Source organism: Psammomys obesus, unplaced genomic scaffold, assembly GCF_907164565.1.
Source record: "Psammomys obesus unplaced genomic scaffold, mPsaObe1.curated_primary_1811, whole genome shotgun sequence".
In the NCBI taxonomy this organism is placed as follows: Eukaryota; Metazoa; Chordata; class Mammalia; order Rodentia; family Muridae; genus Psammomys; species Psammomys obesus.
Window position 1 is genome coordinate 17112659 of NW_026585797.1, and position 25977 is coordinate 17138635.

General features: G+C 41.7%; 1 protein-coding gene across 1 annotated transcript in view; it reads left to right on the plus strand.

Moving 5' to 3' along the window:
- The window catches only part of Hbs1l (HBS1 like translational GTPase), a 65290-nt gene that overhangs the window by 38251 nt on the left and 1062 nt on the right, over positions 1-25977 (plus strand). Inside the window, exons 5-17 of the mRNA XM_055599293.1 lie at positions 472-580; positions 5544-5806; positions 6205-6370; positions 9080-9197; positions 9883-10029; positions 11690-11764; positions 14537-14654; positions 15148-15216; positions 17165-17269; positions 19872-19962; positions 20270-20378; positions 23638-23738; positions 25503-25647. Coding sequence (XP_055455268.1) covers positions 472-580; positions 5544-5806; positions 6205-6370; positions 9080-9197; positions 9883-10029; positions 11690-11764; positions 14537-14654; positions 15148-15216; positions 17165-17269; positions 19872-19962; positions 20270-20378; positions 23638-23738; positions 25503-25647 — 1616 coding nt within the window. The remainder of the gene's footprint in view (positions 1-471; positions 581-5543; positions 5807-6204; positions 6371-9079; positions 9198-9882; positions 10030-11689; positions 11765-14536; positions 14655-15147; positions 15217-17164; positions 17270-19871; positions 19963-20269; positions 20379-23637; positions 23739-25502; positions 25648-25977) is intronic.

The window sequence follows — 25977 nt, forward strand, 5'->3', positions numbered from 1 at the left end:
GTATCTATTGTTAAAAGCAAGTAAAACACATGAGCTGTTCCACCAACATTCAGCAGACTTTAACTTGTTTATCAGTTGATAAATCTCAGTGGGTCAAAAATAGTTTTGCCATCTGCTAACTGACCAGACAGTTTTAGTGTTGTGAAAGGGTGTGGTCACAGACATAGGTACAGATCTAGGTAGAATGTCAGAAGAAGGGCTCGGTGCAGAAACCACCTTGACTCTTAATAGTGAAACCTAACAGTCAGCTCAAGATTAGGAAGAGATTTGGTGGGTTAAACATGGTGTCCCGACTGCTGGGGGTTTCCCAGAACAGGCCATAGTCTTTTGGCATTTTAATCTCACCGTTTAAAGAGGGAGATATGTTTGCAAAGACATGAATTCTGTGCAAATTAATCACAAACTTTAATTTGTAATGTGCCGTATGTTTCTGGAAATTAATTGTCCTTTTATATTTTATTCCTTATTTAGGAAAATCAGTTGGATCTCGGTCATCCCAGAGTGAATCTAAAATCGTGTCAAAAGTAGCGAAAATGACTGTGTCTGGGAAGAAGCAAACTATGGGATTTGAAGTGCCTGGGTGAGACTCAATCTTTCACCTTTAAAGCATCCGTTGACCCCTGTGGGTTGATAGGAGCATTTTTTCAATTTTGTGTAATAAACCACTAGCATTCTGGAATCTCCTGGACCTTGAGTATGGCAAAGGACAGAGATGGGGCTGAACAGTTAGTGTTCATTCTAGCCTTATTGTTGTATGACTCGCTGTTGAGTTCCATCACTTCAGTGACTTACTGTTAACTTTAACATTAGTGTCTAGTCTTGTGAGAGGGGATTCTTAATACCTCTGGGTGAGGTAGGCACACTGTACTTGAGAGTCTGTGAATCAGACTCAGTGAATCCTTAAAAACTAAAATGCCGCCTTGGAGAGCTAGCTCAGTGATGAACAGCACTGGCTGTTTTCCAAAGTGCTCAGGTTCCAGTCCCAGCACCCACAGGCTGGCTCACAACCATATGTAACTCCAGTTCCAGGGGCTTTGGCACCCTCTTCTGGTCTGTGCAGGCACTGCACACACTTGCAGCACATTAATGCAGGCAAAATCCCCATACGTTAAAGGAAAGACATTGAAAAGAAAATATAAATATTGCCTTCAAGTTCTTATAATTTGGTGTGTTTGTGTGTTTGCACATTTGTGTGTGGATGTAGTATGTCTATGAATATTTGTGTGTGTGTAGTATGTGGATGTATGCATATTTGTGTTTGGATATAGTGTGCATGTATGTATTTGTGTGTGTGTGTGTGTGTGTGTGTCTGTATGTCTTCACTTACCCATGTAAACATATGTCCAGAGATTAATGGGTGCCTTCCTTGCTTTCCACCTATTTTTAAGATTTACGTGTTTTGTTAAATTTGTATGAGTGTGTCTGTGTGGGTGTGTGCACATGAATGCTGGTGCCTGTGGAGGCCAGATATGGAGGCTGAAGGAAACGCCTTAGGTTGATTCCGGGAACTGAACTTGGGTACTCTGAAGAACAGGGTTGCTCTCAGCCAGTACCTTAGCATTGGACTGCAGAGGTGCTAGGGAGCCTGGGGTCTGCGTGCTTACATCCCAGCACTGAGGTGACAGATGTGTGCCACCACGTCCAGCTTCTGTGTGGGTGCGGGGCATCTGACAGATCCCGTGTTTGTGCAGCAAGCACTTTGTACACCAGTAGGCTACCTCTTTTGCTCCTCTCATAATGTTTATGCTAAATGAAATGGTTCATTGTGTCAGTAACACATGCAATTAAAAACTCCTAGAATTTGGAATACATAGAAAAGAATGACTGGAAGTCAGCAGTGGTAGTGCCAGCCATTTTAAAATCAATCTTTAGAACTGATTTTAGGAGTTTTTAGTTTTTAAACTTCTAGGAGTCTTTCATAGAGAAGTGAGTTACGTGTATCTCATGAGATTGTAAAATATTAATATTCAGCCTCTTTAAAATTGTTCAGATTTTTATTCTCTAATGTTATTCTAGCACTTGGGAGGTGGAGGATACCAGAGGATCTGGAGTTCAGGGTCATCCTCAGCCACATGAAGTTCTGGACCAGCCTGGGCTACATTAGTCTCTGACTTATAAAAAACAAAAAAACAAAAACAAAAACAAATAAAAAGTACATTTATAAAGTATGTATAGTTCATTTATCAGAGCTTTATAAAGGAGGGGGAAGTTCATCAAATATTAAGAAGGATGACTTGTATTTTAGCATTTTGAAATACAGTCTCAGGAGTCTTATTGCTTTCTCCTTTTGTAACAGTCTGTGCTAATGGGAATATATGTCCCTGTGTTGGGTGACGGTCTCCCACTTCTGTGTGTGTGTGGATTTAAAACTTTACTAAGACTTTATTTACTTGATTTTAGGTTCTGGGTGGGAAAGAACTCAGGTCTAGGAGACAGGATTTCCCGGGCCGTAGTAATTAAGTGATGGGTAAGATAACCTTAGTCTGTGACCTTTTCTCTTGTCATGAGGGTTGAATTGACACAAGTACCCTTTTTATCCGTAATGTGCTGAGTTAGATTTAATTCTGTAATTCTCTTGCTTTGTTTTTTGTGGGTTTTTTTTTTTTGTTTGTTTGTTTTGTTTTTTTGGATACAGGCCATGGAACTCACTACATAGACCAGTCATGAACTCACAAAGAGCCACCTACCTCTGCCTCCTGAGTGCTGGGATTAAAGGCGTGTGCCTCTCTGTCTAGCTAGGGAGAATTTTATTGAACAAAATAAAATGTACAACCCTTACTTTAAGGGCATCACAATCTCAATGTGGAAAGTTTCAGAAGTCTTAGCAGCCGGCAAAAAAGCTTTAAGTAATATATTGTGTTGGAAATACATACAGAGCTTCTAAACAAGTACCTGTAAAACAGTAGATAAAATGAAGGCTAGAACTAAGTGTTCAGTACACAACAAGCTGGTGATCATGTCCAAGTATAGCTTTTATAAAATCCAAGCACTGAGCTGGGAGAACACATGTGCTTAAATGCTTCATGAAGAAAGGGCCCTTTCATGTTCATCACAAGCCATCATTTACATATTTGTTAATGAGAATCCTTGGAGATATATATTATTTTAAAAATATATTTGCATATATAGTAAAGCTTTTTCTTTTGTTTTTTTTAGGTCTCTGAGTCAACATTTTGACAGGGCCCAATGGGAAAAATCATTAGTATGTGAAATGTCCAATAAAAGATTGAGAATTGAAACACTTGGAACACTTAACAGTGCTTAAGACAAACAAAGTTATCCTTTTATGGGATACCTTGTAGGAGTCATAGTCTGCATGAAATCTTGGGCTTTTCTGTTTCTGTCTCAAGAAAGCACAAACAAGGAAAGACTCTCACATTGATTACAGCAGTTTAAGTTTCTACATGGCTTGATGTAGTCCTAATGGTCTCTATAAGGAAAGCACAGAATATTTAAATGACTGACGTTATTGCTAAGCTCTCTCTCTTCATCTTTGTATTGCACAATTCATAGCCTTAAAGTCAATACCTTGTTTCTGTTTCTTTTCTGGTGCCACCAAGTCCCAGTTGTCTTTCTTGGTCTATTCTAGTAGACTTGGAGTTTTCAAGTTTCATGGTCTCAGCTCTATGTCCAGATACTGGAGTCCCACCCAGCCTTTGAGACTCTGAGTGTTTGAACATTTGCTGTATGTGTACAAGTTACTCGTAATATATACATGCCATATATAATATAATTTTAAGGTTAATTTATTCTGGTTCTATTTCTTTTTAGGTATTTAGATCAGTGCTACATATAATAGAGTGTTTCAGACTGATAGGATCCTCTCAGTTCAAATGGATTAAAATATCATTTTAACAAAGAGAGAATTTATTGGCCAGTCTGACAACTGGACAGCAGGCAATATATCATCCTGAGGTCGGGCATTCTGCACACTCCTGCAATCCTAACACTCTAGAGGCTGAGTCAGGAAGATCCTAAGTTATAGGCCAGCTGGGCTGCATAATGAGACTGCCTGCAAAACAGATGGACAGACAGGCACAGAAACACAAATAATACAGTTCTTGAAATATATTGAAAAATAGAACATGAAAATTTTAAAACATATAGGTTGCTTAATTTGAGTTTAATCTTTTTGTGACTTCTAAAAGAGCAAATTACTTTCAGATTAAGCTAAATATGCAGGCTAGACCCATCAGGCACATGCTAGTGATCCTGGTGTCCTGGAGGCTTAGGCAGGCGGCTCACTGTGAGTTCTAGGCAGGCTGACTACACATTGAGTGTCAGGTCAGCCTATGAGTGCATAGATTCTGTTTCAAAACAACAACCCGAGGAAATGCAACAGAGGAGAGAATATAAGATTTGTAGTTTCTCAGAATTACAGACTCTAAAAAATAGACCATCAAGACAGCCCAGGGAAGTGATAAGCTGTTTGCTCCAAAGCCTTGCTGCCTATAGTCCCCAGGAACCAACAACACCCTAATACCCTTTGGCTGTTCACTGACCCACACACACACACATACCTACACACACACACACACACACACACACACACACACACACCTATACACACATACAAATGTGAAAAAAGTTATCAAGAGTTCAAGAAATAAAATTCATGTGTGGAATTTTTTTGAAAGCCCAGTTGATCCAAAACGTTGGCTATGGCCATACCATTGCTTATATACTCAGTCCTGACTGCACCATCACATCTATGTCCAGTCATGGCCATAACATCACAAATACACTCCATTCTGACCATCACATTGCATGTACATACCCAATTCTGACTGATCATGGAAGCTAAACATAGTTAGTGCTTTGTTTAGGATGAGAGAGTCATTTGTCTATATATACACATGTGAGAGGTAGCCCAGTGCTTGGAGGGCACCCTGCTCTATTAGCATTGAGAATTGTAACGAAAGCTCTGGAGCACTGGTGAGGAGGATCGTTCAGACGTCACATGCAGGGCGGATGCTCCACGCTTAACCTTGTAAGCATAAGTTAATGTCTGAGCGCCCAGGTCAAGGAGAAAGATTAATCCTTTAAATTTACAAGTCAGTGGTCCCACTTGTGGAAAGGTCATTTAGAAATAAAAAATCGAGTTGATTAGTTAAGATCATAAAATTATATGAGAAAGTGTTTGAAAAAAAAAAGTTACCAATTTATTCGTTCAGTCATAGCAGTTGGTATAGCTTACACCCAGAATGGTCATTTTCAGATCTTACAGGTGTTTAAAAGTTTAAAATAGAGGCTTGTACCTCTTAGGACACAGAAGCTTTGCCGACTGAAGCCTGACAAAAAGCACCACACTTGGCTGCACTTTTATGTTTAGTAGACCAGCTCCTAGGACTGCAAGTCTGCATTTGTGTGCATGGGCTTCGGTCACCTTTCATTTTCTCCTTCACAGACCTGAGACAGGCTAAGATCCAAAATGTAAAGGATTATATAGAGATAGCCCTGCCCTGCCCTGCCCTGCCCTCTCACACAGTAGGGCAGCATTTGACATGGCTTTCTGACATTTCTGTCTGATCTACTTTCTGTAGCCTTACTTCTGAAGAGAACGGATATAGTGTGCACACTCCTCACAGAGGCCCTCCTGGTGACGATTTCAGCATCACGGCTCCTAACGCTGAGACCAGCACTCCTAAGTCTGTCCTCCAGTCTCCTTCCGTTCAAGTGTCAGATGAGCTGAGTTCCACTCCAACACCAGTGAAGAAGTCTGCCAAGCTGAAGCAGCAGATAGACGTGAAAGCCGAGCTGGAGAAGCGGCAGGGCGGGAAGCAGCTCCTCAACCTGGTGGTCATTGGTATGCCTTTGCTCTGCCGGTCAGGAGGCCCTGCTCTGGGCTGGCAGCCCCTGGAGCTGCATAGACTTACAGTAGACAGGCATTGCGTCATAATGTGCTCTGGTAACCAGGGTGACATGATGCCACGTCAGCAAGGAGGCACCAGGCTTGGCCTGTGGTGTGTTCACTTGCTGAACATTTGAAAATGAGATGCATTTCCAGAAAATGGGAAAAGTTGCCCTCTCTAAAACACTGTGCAGGCCTCTTTCTGCCCCGCGCTTAGGTGTTTTAACAGTGATAAAGTTGGTGTTTATTACTCTAAACACTACCTAAGATATTAAATTACAGTCATGCAATGCCTCAATGTGAACAACATCTGAAAATGTACCTAGTATTAACCCTGAATCAATTTTCCTTAGGTCATGTTGATGCTGGGAAAAGTACTCTGATGGGCCATATGCTTTATCTTCTGGGTAATGTAAACAAAAGAACTATGCATAAGTATGAACAAGAATCTAAAAAGGCTGGCAAGGCTTCATTTGCATATGCATGGGTCTTGGATGAGACTGGAGAAGAAAGGGAAAGGTAGTCACTATATTTCAACATTTTCAGTTTGAAATGATAGAGCCTTTAAACTAAGTGTGCAATGTGTGTCGAATATGTAAAACATGGAAAATGTGTTAGAGAAACTAAAAATCATTTTGTTTGTACACTGGCCATGACTTATTCCGTGAGCCTCGGTTAAAAGAATATTTATCCCAAACTAAACAAGGAGTAAAACCAGACGAGCAGCAGGTCCCTGGGTTGATTTTTGCTGCAGGCGGTGGGTGTTGGCAGTCTTGCTATCTTGACTTTGAGTTAAAGTTGAATTTGACTCAGCCTTGTACCAGGTTGTGAAGGAAGGGGTAAACTGTCTTGTGCCACATTTGGAATGCCCTGTGGGTCTAGTGTGCAGGCTTCACAGTTCCTAATTCATGTTCTGCATTGTCATGAGATGGTCCAGAAAGAAATGATTGAGTCTATCTTGTCAGTTATTTCTTCTGTCTTTCTCAGGACTTAGGGTTAATTTCAGTGGATTCTAGCAGAAGGATGCAGATAGATAAAGACACATCTCTAATCAAAGAATAGTATTATTTCTTCTGAAGTATTTTATAGCGTTAAGTGTATATCACATTTAAGCCTCTCAGAGATGAAGAAGCAAAGGCTGCCTAATAAGGTGAAGTGGCAGATACGTAATAACTAAGTCAGAATAATGACTAACACACCCACAAGGCCCCGTGAAGGTTCTAAGTTAAGTTTGGAACGTCTCTGATGTCTTTAGTCTGAGTATGATTAGAGAGTGTATCTGGGTTTGCAGATTTTTTTCTGCTTGTGTTCATTTTCCTGCAGGCCTTGTCTAATTATAATGTAAGGTGGTTCTCATAAAGCAGGCTGTATTAGTTGTTATTTCTTCTGATAACTGGGGCATTTGTATCATTGTGGTCTTTCTCCCTTGTGTAAGTATCTTTTTCTCTGCATATTATGGCAAACTGTTTTCTAACATCATTCAAAAAATTAACCTGTCAGTTGCCATATTTTGAAAAACAGGGAAACCCAAGTGAATCCCACCTGTCTACCTAACAAACAGACTATCAAAGTGTACGGCTTTTGTGTTCTTTGTGTAACCTGACTGTGTAGAATAGACTGAGAAGAGTGTAGTTTAAGCTGGAGGGCTTAGTAAACTTTACCTAATTATGTGAGTTGAGCTGCAAGTGAGCTAAGTGTGCTTGTTCCTATAACGACCAAGCGCTTGAGTTTTCCACGTGTAACATCTGCTTATTGTGGTGGTGATGTGGTCGCTAGCCTTCTCCTTTTTTCCATGTTGTAATTTAGACTATGCTTCCGTTCTGTAGACAGCACACACTACAGGACTTTAGCTCATTAGTGGCACTTCAAAACTGATATGTTCTTTAAATATTTAAAATACGTCTGCAAATCAATGTTAAAGAACAGAAGTTGGGGCTGGAGAGATGACTCAGCAGTTAAGAGCACTGGCTGCTCTTCCAAAGGACTAGGGTTCAGTTCCCAGCACCTATATGGCAGCTCACAACTGTCTGTAACTCCAGTTCCAGGGCATCTGACATTCTCACACACGTACAAGCAGGCAGAACACCAATGTACGTAAAATAAAAGTCAGTTATTTTTTAAAGAAGCAGATGTAATAAGCTGGGTAACATCCTCACATCCTTACGAAAGGATAATAAAGGCTCAAATACAGAGAAGCGCTGAGTCAGGATTATACCACGTCCAACACCGTACAGGGGCACTCAGAATGAGCCTTGGCCTCCGAATTTTTCTAGAGTTGCCTGAAGCCATGCTGGACAATATTAAGCAGCTTGGGCTCAGTAGCTCAAGTAAGGAGACCTGCTCTCCATGCTGCCACGGCCACTTCAGTTCATCAGTGTAGTGTTGGGACTGTTGCTGTTGAAGGGAGGCTGAGTTTCTTCCTTTGTGTGGCCCAGAGCAGGGTCCTCAACCTTCCTCACATTGTGACCCTTTCCTATAGTTCCTCATGTTGTGCTGACCCCAGCCATAAAGTTATTTAGTTGCTACTTCACAACTGTAATTTTGCTGGATTAAGAATCTAATGGCAATATCTGATGTGCCTCTCCTGGCACAGGCTGAGAACAAGCCTGATTTGTCCACCTGATCTCTCCTTTAAGTTTTCAAGGTCACGTGACTCCGGGCCCCTTTAGCCACACCTAGGGATTTCGTATAACTGGAATCTTTGCTGAAAGAAGGTCCTGGCTTGGCCTCTAAGAAGGATGAAATGAATCAAACTGTCCTTTATCTCTTTTTTAATTTTTGTTAAAACTTGGGCATCTCTCATACATCTTGTTTTCAAATTGTAACTATTGACCAATTCACAAGTGAAAGTTTTCTGTGTTTATTTCTATAATTAGTGAAGCATAAACAGAACATGTGAAAAACCAAATCCTGACAGTAATCATTTGTTCTATTTTTTCTTCATGTGCAGTATTTATTTTTCTCTTGTCTGCAGATGTGTGTATATAGCTTTCTTTGTTCATAAATTATAGTTTCTTACAAAGCATTAAAGAAATGGGAAATACCTATCATTTTGATTGAGTTTGCTATGTATAACCTTGGTTTAAAGAATATGGGGATAATGAGTTATCCAACACTTTGCTTTATTATGATGAAGAATCTACGTTGTCATTTAGCTTATTAAGAATTTTAGCCCATATCAGTGACTATTTATACAGTAGATTTTAACCATTTTATGTTTTGTTTAAGGGGAGTAACAATGGATGTTGGCATGACGAAGTTTGAAACCACAACCAAAGTTATTACATTAATGGATGCTCCAGGCCATAAGGATTTCATTCCAAACATGATCACAGGAGCAGCCCAGGTACCTGCTGTTTAACGGAGTATGGCACACTGATTGTGTCTTCAATCTCGACACCCACCCAGCTTGTAATTCTAGGGTTTTAACTCATAAAAATGTTTTTAAATAAAAAGTTTTACCTTTAAATAGTTAGAAAACAATTACATACAGAGTTCTAATTTTCTCTTGTTTTGTTTTTAAGTCTGTTTTGGTAAAGATGACACTTGAGACAATTTGCCATCTTTATGTTTTAATTTTATCTTCCTGCCTGTAGATAGGCATTTTTTGTATTTTTTATAATGTTTATTTGTTTGTATGTGTGTGTGTTGTGAAGTGTGGCTGTGTGTGTGTGTGTGTGTGTGTGTGTGTGTGTGTGTGTGTGATGTGTGGCTGTGTTTGAGCCAAAGCATTCATATAGAGGCAACTCATGGAAGTCAGTTCCTTCTTGCCCCCATCTGGATCCAGGAGGCTGAGCTCCTCTGATGAGGCCCCATAGCAAGTAGCCTGACCAGCATAGCCACTCTTCCTGGTCTTTGTGTCATTACCGTTGGTGTCACAGCAGTATATAACCATTACTGAGGTTTTGTAACCCACCTTGGTGTTTGCTTCAGGCTGTGGTCATGATTTGGCCTTTAGATCTGAGCTGGCCATGAACTGAGTGACAGGAGTGTGCTGTGATTTCAGGATGTGATTCTCTCTCCTTCCTCAGGCTGATGTAGCTGTTTTAGTTGTTGATGCCAGCAGGGGAGAGTTTGAAGCTGGATTTGAGACTGGAGGACAGACGCGCGAGCATGGCCTTCTGGTCCGATCTCTTGGAGTGACACAGCTTGCTGTGGCCGTCAATAAAATGGATCAGGTAGCTGAAGGGCTCTGTTAGAGTTGTCGTAAATATTGATAAAGATAATGTTCTGTGGGATGGAGAGATGGCTCAGGGGTTGCTGCTCTTTCAGAGGACCTGGATTTGTTTCCCAGCACACACATGGTGGCTTACAACCATCTGTAACTCCAGTTCCAGGGACAGTTCCAACACTGTCTCCTGGCTTCTGCAGGTACCAGACACTCAGGTGGTGCACGTGCATACATGAGGCACAACCCTGATGCACACAGAGTAAACAAAGCATTTTTAAATGGGCGCTGTTTGCCCATATAGATGTCCACAGGCAGAACTAGGGCACATTGGTTGGTTCAGTTGCTGTATCAAGGAAAATAAACTTGCTATCTTTTAATGAACTTAACATTATAATAGTAATTTTAAGCAAGAATATCTTATATTTAAAATGACTTTTGGAACTTAAAGCTTTTCAGTTATAAAATAATACGCACCATTATACCATTTCATTGTACATTCCACCAATTTCATTTTTATAGGATTTAATTGTTTTCATTTTTTTCCTCTTCATCACAACCACTGGATTATGATATCTGATTCTCTCCATTGTAAAAAGTTGACAATACTCTTATGTTTGAGTAAAGAAATTGTTTAGGGTAAAGAATTTTTAATGGCTCTATTATAGGCCATGTTAATGATACGATATAGTCAAACAGTCTCATTTGGAAGATTTCTAGTTTGTGGGTATTTGTTGAATGCCTTGTTCTGTGATGTCTTTAGCCTCAGGTCATATACCTTTTGAAACTTGCTAACCGTGACATAAGTGCCTTTCAGAAATGTGCTGATTATTCATTCTTCATACATGTGGTAGATTTATGACCCTAAGTTGGAAAATCAGCTATTATGAAAAAATTATTTTCTAATTTGATATGCAGAACATATTTTGTTTGTTGACTTCATTGTTTTATGAACAGTAACAATATTTAAATATATATTTTTCTAGAAGTTATTTGTATAGTTTACTCATTTTCCATTTTGATTATTTGGGCATATACAAATATGTATTTTACTTATGTTCATGTATTTTCTTCACCTAGCTTCTAATAAATATTAACCAATAATATCTGTTAGTTCTTCTGTAGTTTATTATTATATGTAGCTTTAATTTTTCTCTAGTGTTTTTATATGAAAAATTTCAAATGTAGAGAAAAATGTGAGTGCTTTTTGGTAAATGCCTATATGATAGCCACTAGATAAGAATCTAGACTTTCTTGCTCACACAGCCCCCTCTGATGTGGTATGCATTTCCACATAAGTTTTAGACACTTGTATATATACACCTAAACTTTGCATATTACCTAGAGTTGATGTCACACATCGTTTAGTATGTTTAGTGCTCTTATTTTAATCTAATGTTTGATCAAAGCACGATTTAATAAATTACTCACGTTTCTCTCCAAGTTTGAGATTAGCATAACTAGTAGATTTTAACTATTAGAGATGCTTGTTGGCTTCCTGTTCTAAGAAAAGCTAGTCTTAGGTCACTTGAATGGGAAGATTTTCTTTTTCCTGGGCTTTAATTTTAATTTTTTATATAATTTTGGCTGTGTACATTTTACTATAGAAGTTATATTTTATGTGTGGTGTTCTCAAGCATAATTCTATGTATAAATTGGACCTTTACCAGGTAAATTGGCAACAAGAAAGATTTCAAGAGATTACTGGAAAACTTGGGCACTTTCTCAAGCAAGCAGGTTTTAAGGTATGATAATTGTAAATTAAATTATTTTTGGTTATTTCTCTAAGTCATTTTACTGAAGGAAGGAAAAAACTAATATATTAATATTCTGATTTGGTCTTTTTATTTTTTAAATTTTTATATATTGCAATTGCTAAAATTTTGAAGTTAAAATATAATTACATTATGTCCTCTGCTCCTTCCAGTTCCTCCCATACTCACCCCCTTTGCTCACTCTCAAATCCATGGCCTCTTTTTCTTCAATTATATATATGTCTATACACACACACACACACACACACACACACACACACACACACACAGATATGTAAGTACAACCTGCTGAGCCCGTGTAGTTGCTTGTATGTATGTGATTTCAGGGCTGACTGGTGTTGCCTAATCAATTAGGAGGTTCATCTTTGAGGAAGACTACTTCTCCCTCTCAGCATTTCTTAGTTCATGCTCTATGTCTGTGGGTTGACCTTAGACAAGAATTTCCCCTCCCGCGTTAATTTGACAGTTGGTCTATCATTGCTTAGGTCTTGCTTAGGCAGCCATATTATCGAGGTTTTATGGATTTTTCCCTATCATTTGTAAGAGGCAATCTTACTGCGGACTTCCTGGTCCTCTGGCTTTCTTCTTTTCTTTTCTCTTTTCTTCCTTTCTTCATATAATTTTCTTCATGCTTATTTCTTTTTTTTTAAAAAAAAAAAACTTTTTTATTGACTCTGTGAATGTCACATCATGCAACCCACTTCCACTTATCTCCCTGTCCCTTTATATCCATACTCTACCTTGCAATCTCCTCCGACAAAAGAAAATAATGAATAAAAATAGAAATAAAAACAAACAAGAACCTAAGTAACAACAAACAAAAACCATTTTGTTGTGGAAGCTTCAGTGTGTCACACAATATACCCTTTTGTCTCCATATCTTTGCTTGCAAACGATCATTGCAGTGAGTCATTGGTCTGGTCTGAGGTCTCTGGCTTCTGTTCCACCTTTGATACTGGATCCTCACAGGGACTCCTCTCAGATACCCTGTTAATGCCCAGTGTCATGGAGACCCTGCAGCTTTGGATCTGTAGGAGCGGCCCTTCACACATTCTTGTAGTTAGTAGATGAGGTAGATGCTGGGGCGGGCCAACTCTGGGCCTGGTGGTAGCAGGGTTGGTCAGATCACCAGCTCTCCCTCACCCACACCACCTAGGGGAGCTCTCCAGCCCTGACTAGTTCACCCAGTGCCCCAGCCAGCAAGGGGAAGGGCCAGCTCTGCTGCTCTCATGCCTTCAGGCTGGCTCACCCACACCTACACCACCAGAGCCAGCTCTTCTGTGCTGCCTAGATGAGGTGTGGGCTACTCTCCAGGGTGCCATAGCTGGCAAGGGGCTGGGGCTCTTCCACAAGGGGCGTGAGGGGTGTGGAGGCGGGGTTGGCCATCTCTCTCGTCTGCCACACATGGCATCTGGCTGTCTCTTAAAATCTTTCTGCCCCTCTTCCACCATGTTCCTTGAGCTTTAGGTGTGGGGGGTTTTGTTGTAGGTGTATCTGTTAGAGGTAGGCACCATAATTGATTGTTTTCTGCATTTTGATCAGTTGTGACTTTTTGTAATGGGCTCTATGTGGAGCAATCAGAAGCTTCATTGATGAGGGTTGAGAAGCTCTGCTTAACTAGGGATAAAAGCATCAGCATTTAGAATGCACAGAGGAAATATACTGATATGAAGTGGTATATCAGAGCCACTAAGATTTGTGACTTCACTATTGGATAGTTGCATAGTTTTGCAATAACAGTCATGATTTCTCTCCTATTTAGCAGGCCTTGAGTCCGATCATACAGCTGTGGTTACTGCCAAGACACAGGTGCCATTGTTAAACCTTTAGGGATATCTTTGCATGCTGCTCATTACTGTGCTTCAGAGGCGTCACCGCTGAGTAGGACTCCTGATTGCTTCCCTCCTTTGGTAGCTTCCTAGACCCCAGGGAGGAGGCTTTCAGGACAAATCCAGCTCAGTTCCTCTTAGTCTATGTTTAAAGTGTGTGGTGTCCTCAACAAAAGAGTCTTACCTGCAGGTTCTGGGAGACAACAAAGGGCCACAGATGCCCCGTCACCTACATCCTGAAAGGAGGCTTCTCTTTTCTAGTCCTGGAGTTTCTGTTAGACAGTCTGTGGCCTTTGGGGTAGTATCAGCACCCCAAGTGGCATAACATCATTAAAGGTATATGTATAAACATGCAGTTACATGGATTGTATGTGACTTTAGGGAAATATAAAATATTATTCCTTACAGGTTGTCTAGAAATCCTTAGTGTTATTTATCTGTCTTCCTTTCCTTTCTTTCTGTATTGACAGTATCTAAGTATGTTTAATTCCATTTTTCTTTTTATTTCCTCCTGGTATATGTATATATCTGACTCTTAAAATTTGCATATATTGAGTATTTGATCGGGGTTTTATGTAAATAAGAGATTTTTCCCTACCTACCAGTTCAGATAGTAAAGTTTGAGGAAGTCATGGAAAAATGTTGGTAGAGAAGAATTTATCCAGCCAAAAAATCTGCAATATATCTATATCAGCAAGTTACATGCTTTAATGGTTTGAAGAAAATTTTCTAATTTCCCCCCAAATTAAAAAAATAATGGCTCAGATAATGCCAGGGCTTTGCTTCCCTGATTCCTGTTACCTTTTTGAAAAGTCTATTATTGTTCATTTTGCAAGACTTGGTATTGATGGTCTCTGCCATTTTCGCTTATGTAACGTCGTAATTAAGTTTCTGTCTTCCACCCTTTTAATAGGAGAGTGATGTAGCGTTTATCCCTACTAGTGGTCTCAGTGGTGACAATTTAATCACACGATCACAGTCAAGTGACCTCACGGCGTGGTATAAAGGATTATGTCTATTAGAACAGATTGGTATGTATCCTGCCACTCCCGTGTTAATGTGCTGTAGACTTAATATTCATTACTTAGAGCTCTTTGTGAGCAACAATGTATATGAAAAAATCATAGAATTTGTAATCAGAGAAACTAGTTTCTCAGGTTTGAAATCATGTGTACTATTTAAATGCTCGGATTTTTGAAGCCACATTAATGAGTTTAGAACCTGCCCTACTTGTCTTCCTGACTAGTTGAAAATGAATGATGTGATATGTGGGGAATATGGTTATAAATGTAACATGAATGACAGTCATTTACTGTTGCTATGTACAAAATCAGTTCTTTTTCTAGAAGAGAGACAGCAATGAACACACTGAAGATAGTGGGGGGAAAAGTCCTTTTTGGGTGTGAGGGTGCTAGGAATGGAAGCCAGGCCCCTGTCACAGCTGTGCATGTGTGCACTTCTGCGGAGCAGCAGCCACAGTCCCATGGCTTAACTAAACCTGACGTTTGTCGTTTTTTCTGCCAGATTCCTTCAAGCCCCCTCAACGATCTGTTGAGAAACCTTTTAGGTTATGTGTGTCGGATGTCTTCAAAGGTGAGTGCTACTCTGCAGAGTTGCCGTCTCATGCGGCCTGCCCACTCCTTGTGTCTTCTTGGACTGCTCCATTGTTCTATTACACGGTTTGTTCTCTGCATGAATGTAAGGGTGAACAGCAAGCAGTGGCATGCCACATGGCCCGTCCGGAGCATCTGAACACCCTTCAGTTTACATACGTCCCACTTCACGATCACCTCAGGGCAGAGAGACCTAAGCCTTATCTTTCTGACCTTGAACAAATGGATAATCCACCCTTTCTTAACATCCAGAACACAGGGATGGCAAGATGGCTCACTGGATAAAGGTACTTGTCGCCAAGTCTTGACAGCCTGAGTTCAATCCCCTGGTCCGACATGGCAGAAGGAGAGAATCAACTCTCAAAGGTTTTCTTCTGACCTTCACACACTTGCACTGTGGTGATTGAATATGCACACACAGACACTAAATAAATGTAATCTTAAAAATGTGTGTGTATGTACGCACACACCCACACACATTATAAGATCCTGATTGGCCCTGTGTCTACCCGTGTTTCCATGCTTTCAGTGTTTCTTCATTTATTTCCCTGTCTCCTAGCCATCTGTCAGTCTGGGTAGGACACAGAACCACACAGACAAAGTGGGAAATTTAGTATGATCAGTCAGAACCATTAGCTATGATTTAAAAAACAAACAAACAAACCTAGTGAGGAAGATACCAGGAACCCTGTTCCCTAGAGCTGAGAAAGGCAAAGGTGTTGCCTAAGGATGTGCCTAACGTCAAAATATCTAGAAAACGATAAAGTGCGTTTGAATAAAAGATATAAACAAAGGGATGAAATAGTGATAGATTGGAACAATTGATAAAAGGTTTCAGTTGTCTCCTAAATCTCCATTATCTTGCAGAAAATAAGGAGTATATTTGCATGGAACAGTTTCACACTGATAGCTGCTCTGCCTCCCACATAAGCACTGCACCGTATTCCTTCCCTCAACCCTGCACTGTTACTCAGGGTTACAGTGGCTTCTCTGCCGTTTCTTTTAACTGGTGTTTGATGGCCTCCTGCACTCTCTTTGGGCAGCTTCCTGGCTTGTGCCTTTGCTTGTTCCTCTCAGCACCTCCTGCTGAGGTAACACACTCCCTAATTCTGAGTCCTGCTGCACTTAAATTTGCCTCCTTCTTGGTGGTGTTTGTTGTCATATCCACCATGAGACCTTTCTCCCTAGGTTTCTGTGAACCACTTTCTCCTGCCACCTCAGTTTTGTGGCCTGTCTCCTGGGTGTGAGGGCTTCATTTTCAGATTCTGAAATAGCGTTCTCATGCCTCATTGCTCTTCCCCTTCACACTTCATGAGCTGGTGTCCATATTTCCCCTACTGCCCACATCTTGATGTTTCCCAGATGCCCTCTCTGCCTCAGAATAGTGACTGTATGCTGGCCACCTGACTCTCACAGACATTTGATGTCAACCAAGGCTGTGAGCATCTTACTCCCTAGTTCTGTCTCCCGCCCTCCCTCACAGAGCCTTGCGTGTGCCACAGTGCTACACCCCAGTGTGCCACTGCAGATTCTTAGGGGCACATTTGTTTCTGTTGATCTCAAATCCTGTTGATTTAAAGTAGGCCTTTGAGTGTACTTAGATTTTGTCTTTCTTTATAGAGGTCGAAGCTTCTTACAGAAATGGCTTCTGTTTCTCTTACCACAGAGCTTAGTAAAATGCCTAGTGTTTATTAGCTTATAAATATTTGGAAAGGAATGAGCCTTCACTTTTTATAATCTGAATAATTGGATTTGCAAGAAAAGCTGGAACGTGAAGTGCCATATTTAGTAGAAGTATTCAAATTTCTTGACCACTGCTTTGTGTTCATTTGACTCCTGGCCTTTTGTGACTGTGTAGGAAATAAGTATCATGGCATTAACTATCAGAAAACACTCTGTGTTTCATATGCTGTTGGTATGTTTTGCAGATCAAGGATCAGGCTTTTGTGTGACTGGTAAAATCGAAGCGGGCTACATCCAGACTGGTGACCGACTCTTAGCAATGCCACCCAATGAAACGTGTACTGTGAAAGGTATTGAGCCACTGTGGCATGCTTTTGCTAAAGCATGCTTTTGCTAAGGCCTGGAGACAGCATAGTGTCTCATTCAGTTATAACTGCAGAGTGAATATCCTCTTACTGAAATTGTAACCAACTGTCAAAATGATACTGTTGAACACTTAAATGTAAAAACATTAAGCCATTTTTCTCCTGTTGTGCACATGTCTGTGTGGACATGTGCAACTCTAGGCCTGGCAGCATCTTAGGAAACTGGTAAATATCTTTTTAGTTCATATACGCAACCAGTATTAAAGCTAGTATGGGAATTGAAACAAATTCTGTTTTTATTTGATCCCTTTCTTCTTGCCTGGTGACTAAGACCCAAGGCACCAGGTGCAGAGCTGGCCCAGCTGCTGAAGCCTTGACATGTCAGCAGGAATTGCTGCGCTCAGTCCCCAGGTCCCACATAACAAAGGCTGGCATGGCGCCTGTCAGCCAGACTAGCCTACTTGGCAAGGTTCTGCCTCAACAATGAGATGGTTGCTGCCTGAAGACCAACACCTGGCTGACCTCTGTCCTCCACATGCTTTGCTTAAGAATGTGTGCATCTGTACACAAGCTGGTGCGCATGCTTGTGTGCGCTCGTACACACACATGAACTGAAACACTTTGGAAGTAGTAATTTCTGTCTATGCTAATGAGCTCTTTTTCAAATAAGATTTTTTAAAATTTAAACAGTGAGCAGCTGTGAGTTAAGAACATGATCCTACAATTACAATTTTAGGCTTTAATTCTGAGTTCCTATGGTGTCCCGTCCCCCCCCCCCCCCCCGCTTCTTACTGCCGTCTGCTTGCTTTCTCCGTCAGTGTGGAGGTGAGCATTCCCTCTAAGTCGGCAGTTGTGCAGGGAAGCTGTAGCAGCAGTGGCAGACACTCTGCTCGAGAGGCTTGCCTGGGTCTTGGCGCGGTTCTAGCCCCGGCTCTGACTCACGGCTTTTGCTAGGTTTTCCAGAGGGTCTGTGTGCTCTTTGGATCACACAGCCAGTGACGCTGTGTTGGCCCTGAGAACACAGACTTGACTACCATCAAGTAGCAATCCCATGTCACCCTTTCACCTTAGTGACAGCACAGGTAAGCATAGTGGCTCAGGCCTGTAATCCAGACATTGGGGAAGCAGAGAAGAGGGGATTGCATTTAGTTACATTGTGAGCTGCTTAGCAGCTAGCCCACCTGGGACATCTGTAAAAACTGAAACTCAGATGATGATACAAACTAAGTGCTGGACAAGGACAAAGTTCATAGAAAATAGATATGGAATACTAACATGGTTTGGAAAAAAAAAACAATATAAGTATTTTGGGAAATTTGTCAATAAATATGAAATTCCCTTTAGGCAATCTTTAATGTATTAAATTAACTACCTCATATTTTTCAAGTCCCTATTTCCTAATAAATATAGAAATGACTATTTTTTCAGTTACATTAAAGAATTATATTTAAGTAGTTGATAGCTGACTAAATTAGCCAGTTTTGGATTTAAATTAGTAATTTTAAACTTACAATATAAATTAGTAATTTTTGAAGCTAAGAATCTTTTCCTAAAAGAGCATGTCATGTGGGAGACATGTATAGTTTTATAAGGACATGAGGGGCATGTGATTTATTAAGAACATGTCAGCCAGAACAATTTTACCATGGCTGGCCTGCACACCAAATGCATCAGAAGTCCAACTTCCAGTAGAAAGTACATTAACCTATAAATCTAACCCATCAAATGAAGCAGTACGGGATTTGTTTCAAAGGCCACGGAAATGCACTTCAGGACTGTTTTGAAGTGACTAGGTATATATTTTTCGGGATGTGGTGATGCCCAGCATGATTCTTAAGTGTTATTGCTGTTTCCTTGATCTCTCTCCGGCAATGAGTTGTGCTATGCAGACTGTCTGGGAAGGAGTCGTCTTTGCGCAGGAATAGTTAAGGGCTAGCTGAGTGGATCCTCAGACTTAGGCCCAAACACTGTTGCTTCACAGCAACCCCCCCTCAAGCCTCCGAGAACGCGGGCTTCATTTAGGTCATTCTGTTATTGAGAACACAGTTTGTCCTGTATGTAGGTACACTTGTAGACTCCCAGAACTCAAGAGTTAAAGGCAGGAGAATCCGAGTTCAAGACCACCCTAGGCTGAGCATTGGGTGGATGGATGGAAGGAAGGGCAGGAGAGCTCAAAAGAATAAAATACTGTCAGGCACATTTGCTAGCCCTTCCATTTCTGTTCTGTTATGTCGCTGTGTTAGAAACAACTTAGTAATTATGAATTGTTTGGACTATGTAACTGTGCCCATTAAGTTAATAGCAGTGTTTAAATGAAGCCTGCTGAGAGATTTGCTTCATCATGTAAATGAGTTTAAAATATTTGGCTAAATGAGAGGAAGCTGCCTCTGTGGGCAAATAGCAGCCACCGTGTTTCGCGAGGTGCTCCAGCGTCTGGAGGGGCTGTGTTTCCTCTGCTTGTCCACGTCTCAGTGCTTACAGTCAAACTGAAAACGATGCCTGCAGAGCTTGCACACAGCAGGTCTCTGGTTGTTGTGCGCTGTGCAGAGCTGTTTCACTGCAGGCTTTGGTTCTTACTCATTTCCAGGAATCACTCTGCATGATGAACCTGTCGACTGGGCAGCAGCGGGTGATCACATTAGTCTGACTTTGGTTGGGATGGATATCATCAAAATCAAGTGAGTAAGAAAGCGAGTTTAAACAGCCTTTGTATCAGATAGAGGACATCAGAGTACATGTATTTTACAATCCACTAGGTTAGTTTAAGCCAGAATTTTATGTGGCTAAATATAATTTTAGCAAATGCCATCGAAGGTGGAGTTAGTTTGTGTCAGCATACAAACTTAGTGTGTGCTTGGGATGAAAGCTGTAATTCATGAAGCTGTAGCTGGGGCCCTTGAAAGTACTCTGTTTGCTTAACTGTTTCAGTTTACAAGTGGTCTTCATGTTCATTCATCCTCTGTGTCTCTGTTTTTCTCATTACAGTGTTGGCTGTGTGTTTTGTGGGCCTAAAGAACCCATCAGAGCTTGCACTCGCTTCAGAGCCCGGATCCTCATCTTCAGTATTGACATTCCCATCACTAAAGGATTTCCTGTAAGTCTCCAGTGTTTTGTCCTTGCTTCTTTGAACTCAGGTGAAGTCGTAAATTTCCTCAAATGAATAGCTTTTCTAATTCAGAAAAAGAAGTTAGGATCTGAAAGTAATTTTTTTTTTCTAATTTTGATTATTTAAAAAAAATGTATATTCCATCATTTATTTTCTCTGTATGGGTGCTTGTCCTCATGTGTATCTGTCCACCAGTGGGTGTCCACACAGACAGAGGGCATCAGATCTCGACACTAGAGTTGCAGGCAGTTGTGGGAATCAAGCCCAGGTTCTCTGGAAGAGTAGCCAGTGCTTTTAACCCCTAAGGCACCTCTTCGAGTGCCTCTTTGCTTTGATTCTCGAGCCTGAGAACCTGTTCAAGCATAGATGTTTCATAATCAGTTGATTCAAACTGTTGATGATGTAGTTTTCTCGGGGAAATGATAGACTTTGTACTGGGCAGTAGTAAGTCTCACCTACTATTTTTAATTTGGGTGCTTCTGTTTTTTTTTAGGAGCCTTATTTTCAGTATTTCTGAGTATAAAAGTGATAAATTGGTTCTAAAGATTAGAAAACCACACAGATACAGAGAAAGAGAATGCTGTGGTTGCATAATCTGTATGGATCTCCTGTTCTGACTTCAGCATGTTTCATGTTCATTCGCTGTCCGCCTGTCATGTGTGTACACAGGATTTCAGGTGTACTGGAGCTCTCTCCTCATTGGGTGAGCTCTGGCTGAAGTGTCTGTGAACCATGCTGCACCTGCTCTGCGGCTGTGGTTGGCCACCTCACCTGAGCTGCTCCACTGTGTGATGAGGAGTTCCCATCACATCCTTATCCCTGTCATGGGTGATTTTCATACACTTAGGAGCACATTCTGTTCAGCGCGTTGTCTTCTCACTCTCTGTGTCCAGTTTCTTTTTTGTGCCTCTGGTGTCATGTCCATGAGCTCAGTGTCAAAGCCAACATTGCAGAACCTTTGCCTGTGTTTTCTTAGAGCTTCGAGGTTGCTCATGTGAGGTTAGGCCATGGATGGGTTTGCAGTTAGTGGTGCTGGGCAAAGCTTCATTGTCATTTCTTTATATATTGTCATTGCTTTATTTATTTATTTATTGTCATTGCTCATCTAGTTTCCTAGTAACATCTGTTGGAAAAAAACCTTTATTTCCTCAGTGAACAACCTTGGCACCTTTGTTGAATATCAAATGACCATAAATTTGCTGATATTTTTAAAAGGTTACATAAGGAAAATTATTTATTTTGTTGACTAACATTACAACTTATTGAGACAGTGGATATTTGATTCTCATAATCACCAGAGAAGCAAAGTGAATCCCTGACGCCCTTTGACAGTGTACTTCAGAATTCAGAAGTGTCAAGGGTTTGATTGGAAAGCTGAATGCACGCATGCTCTGTAAGACTAAAGAGGAAGAGACAATACCCAGCACATCGGAAACTACTGTTTCTGTACTGTAACTTGTGAATGTTAGTAGCACGTGAGGTGTACAGAGCTTAATTGCTTAGATGGGTTTATAGCAGATTTTGGAGAGATGCTTTAGAGTGCTCAGATTCGGGGGTGGTTGGGCCTGTGCTGGTGCTGCCCAGTGTATAGACAAAGCAGAGTCTTGCATGGCTGTCACTGGGTGGGCAGTAGCGGTTAAGCCCGGCCAACTCTCCTCACTCACTGAATTCACACAGCGCTGTGGATTGTTTAAGTACTAAGGCACCTTAGAAAAGAAACCATTTCACCTTCCTGGAGTACTGGGGTGTGTCAGTGCGCCAGTCCCTCACCTTTCTGGAGCACTCAGGTGTTGGTGCACTCTTACTGTTTTGGTTTGACTTTTAGAAAGTTCCCAAAGTCTAGTTTTAGAGACCATAGCCCCCCCTACACCATTTCTATTTCCTTTCTTTCACTCTTCTTCCAGGATAGGAGATGGGACCCATCACCTAGTATACACTGCCCAAGCCCTCTAACACTGAGCCAGCCCCTGGCTTGCTCTTTTCTACAACTGCAAACTATTTTGGTTAAAAAGTCCAGATATGACGTGTCTACAACAAAATGGCCCAAAATGATGTTTACAAGCCTTTTAAAGTATGATGGCTTTGTTGTTTTGGAAATTGTTCTCTTGCTGTCTTCACTGCAGACATGCTGGTCACACTCAGAGCTGGTCACACTCAAGAGCTGGGTATCTGGGGGGGGGGTGCTCACTGTGTTCTTGGTGTTGGTTGCTCTAGGCTCACCTCCTTTTCTTCATGAAAACTTCTTTTATAAGACAACATTGTGCCCATGTGGTTTCTACAGGACTCTCAGTAAGCCGGCATAGGAAGAGCCAGGGATTTGCAGCTTACACTGATTCAGGTGTGAAACTCACCCTTGTCTATAGCTCCATGGCCGCACTAAGTGAGAACTTTGTGCCGATTCCCTTTATATTAACAGTCAGCGATACTTAGCATATGATATAATCCTCTGTCAGGGACAGCAGGTGTGCGCAGGGTGGGATGGCACAGACAGTGTGAGCATGAGGTGGCTGGACATTGCCTGAGTGTCTGAGCACCCTCACTGTGGTGTGTGGAACCTCCCATAGGGCCACTGGGGGTCGACAAGGTAAGGAGCTTGGTCCAGGAGAAGGTGGTTTGGACCCTCGTCTGTTAGACTTAAAAACCTGTCTGATCTCCTATATAAAGAGAACTCTGTCACACACTCAGAGACATCTCCCTCCGCTTTATCCGTGTATGGGACATCTAATTCTTGTTGCCCAAGAGTGGAAGCAGTGATTGCTGCTGACTGTGACAGACTCTCTTTCCCCATTATTCATGACGAAGCCATTCACTTGTTGAACATCTGTGCTTCTGAGAACATTATCTCTTCCTGTTTATGTCTCAACGCAATACTACAAAAGCCTTTTTACCACCAAGGACACTGACCCACAGGCAAATGCAAGTGAAAGGCCTGGACTCAGCCTTAGATTCTTTCCCCGCTGCTCATCACAGTGTGCCGTGGCGGCGAGTGTTGTAGACAGTAGCTCCTTCTACCCTTTACGCTAATCCCAAGCTAAGTCTTCACCTTCACAGGGAGAGGGGCAGGAAGGCTCCACCGAGTGCAGGTAGACACGTGAGGGAGCACCTCACGTGAGGGACTTGGGCCTGCTACAGTCATTAGGAAGTGACACCGAACCATGTGATCGGGAGTGTGGCTTGTCATGTGCCGAGAGCAGAGCCTGGAGCTGCTGTAGCAGGTGGTTTAGTGTTCCCGCTTTGTTTGTTCTAGGTGCTGTTACACTACCAAACCGTCAGTGAGCCCGCTGTTATTAAACGACTGATTAGTGTCCTAAACAAAAGTACTGGCGAAGTCACAAAGAAGAAGCCCAAGTGAGTGTTGTAATGCACAAGTCATAGACACTAACAGTTTAGGAAATTCCTTACAGAGAACCTCATTGCGGAGCGGGTAAGCACAGCCTGGTTTACTTCCTGCTTGGTTAGCAAAGTGTGAGCTGGCTGTGCAAGGGTGTGGGCCTGAGTCCGACCCTCACAACCTGGAAGGAAGCAAGCTGTTGTGTGCCCATCTGTGACGGCAGTGTGCAGCAGGCCTCACTGGCCTATGAGCCTGGCTTATTGGCAAGGTCATTGAGATACTCCTTCAAAGAAAGGGGAACAGTGCCCGAGGAATGGAGAGTGCCTAAGGAACGTGCCCTTGTGCACCTGCACACACATGTGCAAACATACAGACACTAACATTAACGCTTTTGCCAAGGAGTGTTAGATATGATAGAAGTTATGTGTGGTGGTGATGGGAATTATAAATAGAAATTAAACATAAATGTATATGTATGTATGCATTGAGCCACAGACATTGATGACCAAAGACATTCCAAATGCTAGTCCCTGTTCTCAAAGGTGAATTTTAGCTTGCTACCACTTGTTTTAGGCTTCAGTCCCATGCTTTCCTTACCTTTGTCACCTGCTCAGTGGCTTATTCCCTAGTCTAAAGGTATCTGCACGTTCTCTGCCAACTTACTTTTTCCTGCTTGTGATGAAATTTTTGCTCCTATCCACGTGGCCTTCAACTGAGGTGATCAGTACTGTCTGAGTTTCTGGTTAGTGTCCTACCTGAGTCTGGAGAAATTTTCCTTGACACAGGAAGTACCTTCTGAGAACCTAAGAGTACTGTAACTGGAAATAAAGTAGTGCAAGTGCATATTGCAAAATACAGACAAGTTAAGGCCATCCCAGTTGGCTGGGCTGCCTGCACTTGGAGTTTCCCTCATCTTGAGCCCTCAGGGGAATCCCACCCAAAATCCCCTTCTTTTCTCACCTTCTGCACCTGTGCACGGGCCCAGGGTACCGGTGTCTGCTCTGCCTGCCTGTGGAGAGTCTGCACGGGGAAGGCAGTCTTCTCTTCCAGAGGGAAGGGCTGCACTTACTTCTCACTTCCCTGCCCGCTCAGATGCTCTGGAAAGACCACAGGTGTAAGAGTGGCATTTCCCAAGACCTGTGTTTCCTAGGCCCTCTCATGAGTGCTTTCTTGTGACTGGTATCCTCAGCCCTCACAGGAAGTGGGAAAGTGACATGGAGCTCAAAAGAGACAGAGACAGGATTCTTAACTGGCTCAGTGACTTACATAAATGCTCTTCTATGCAGGGCTGTCTGTTTCTGCGTTTGTGACCCAGACAATTTGGAGAACTTTTTTATTGAAATTGACTCATTGTATTTAATCTTGGGCTTTCCCTCCCTGTACCTACTGCAAAATCCTAGTAAAATATACCTTGCATGTGTGAAGCCGGAGGTTGAATCCTCAGAACTGCAAAAATAAATACATTTAACAGAGGATTAGGTGTTAGTAGTCCAGTGATGTTAAACTTTAGTATCATTTACTTTATTAGATAACTAAAGCTGGATTTCCTCAGGGAATGGTGGGGAAGCGCTGAGCAGGATGGGTGTTTGGGCATTATAGGGGTCGGATGTAGTAGGCCTGAAGGAATGGAGATCTATTTGTGTTCAGAGGCAGAGGCTTGCACGTAGAGTATGAGCATGCGCGTTTTCTTTGGTGGTGGAGGACTGAGCTGGTTCTGGTTGGGGCTGGACTCCTCATCTTCCAGGTTTTCATCTGCTCCTGTTTTCCTTCCCTCCTCACAGGCTGCTGACCAAGGGCCAGAATGCACTGGTCGAGCTGCAGACACAGAGACCAGTGGCTCTCGAGCTCTACAAGGACTTCAAGGAGCTGGGGAGATTCATGCTGCGCTACGGTGGCTCCACCATAGCTGCCGGTGTCGTCACTGAGGTAGCTGGCAGCGTGCGCCATTTATATTAAAGTAGTGAAGTGAGGAGAGAAAAATATACCTGCATTCAGCTGAATTGGGAGTCCTAACTTTGTTTAGTACAAAAAGTCATATTATCTTTCTTTAAATTACTGGCTTTCAGTGTATTTAAAATAATTCATCCAAAAACTTGAATTAATGGAGCTGTAAACATTTTCTGAAACATAACATATTGTATATGACAAACTACAGTGGCACTTTAAAGAAAACAGCCAGAACTGAGCCAAGGAATTTCAGTAGCTTGAATATTCTTCTGTATTCTCATGACTGATATCAATATTTTATTGTAAAAG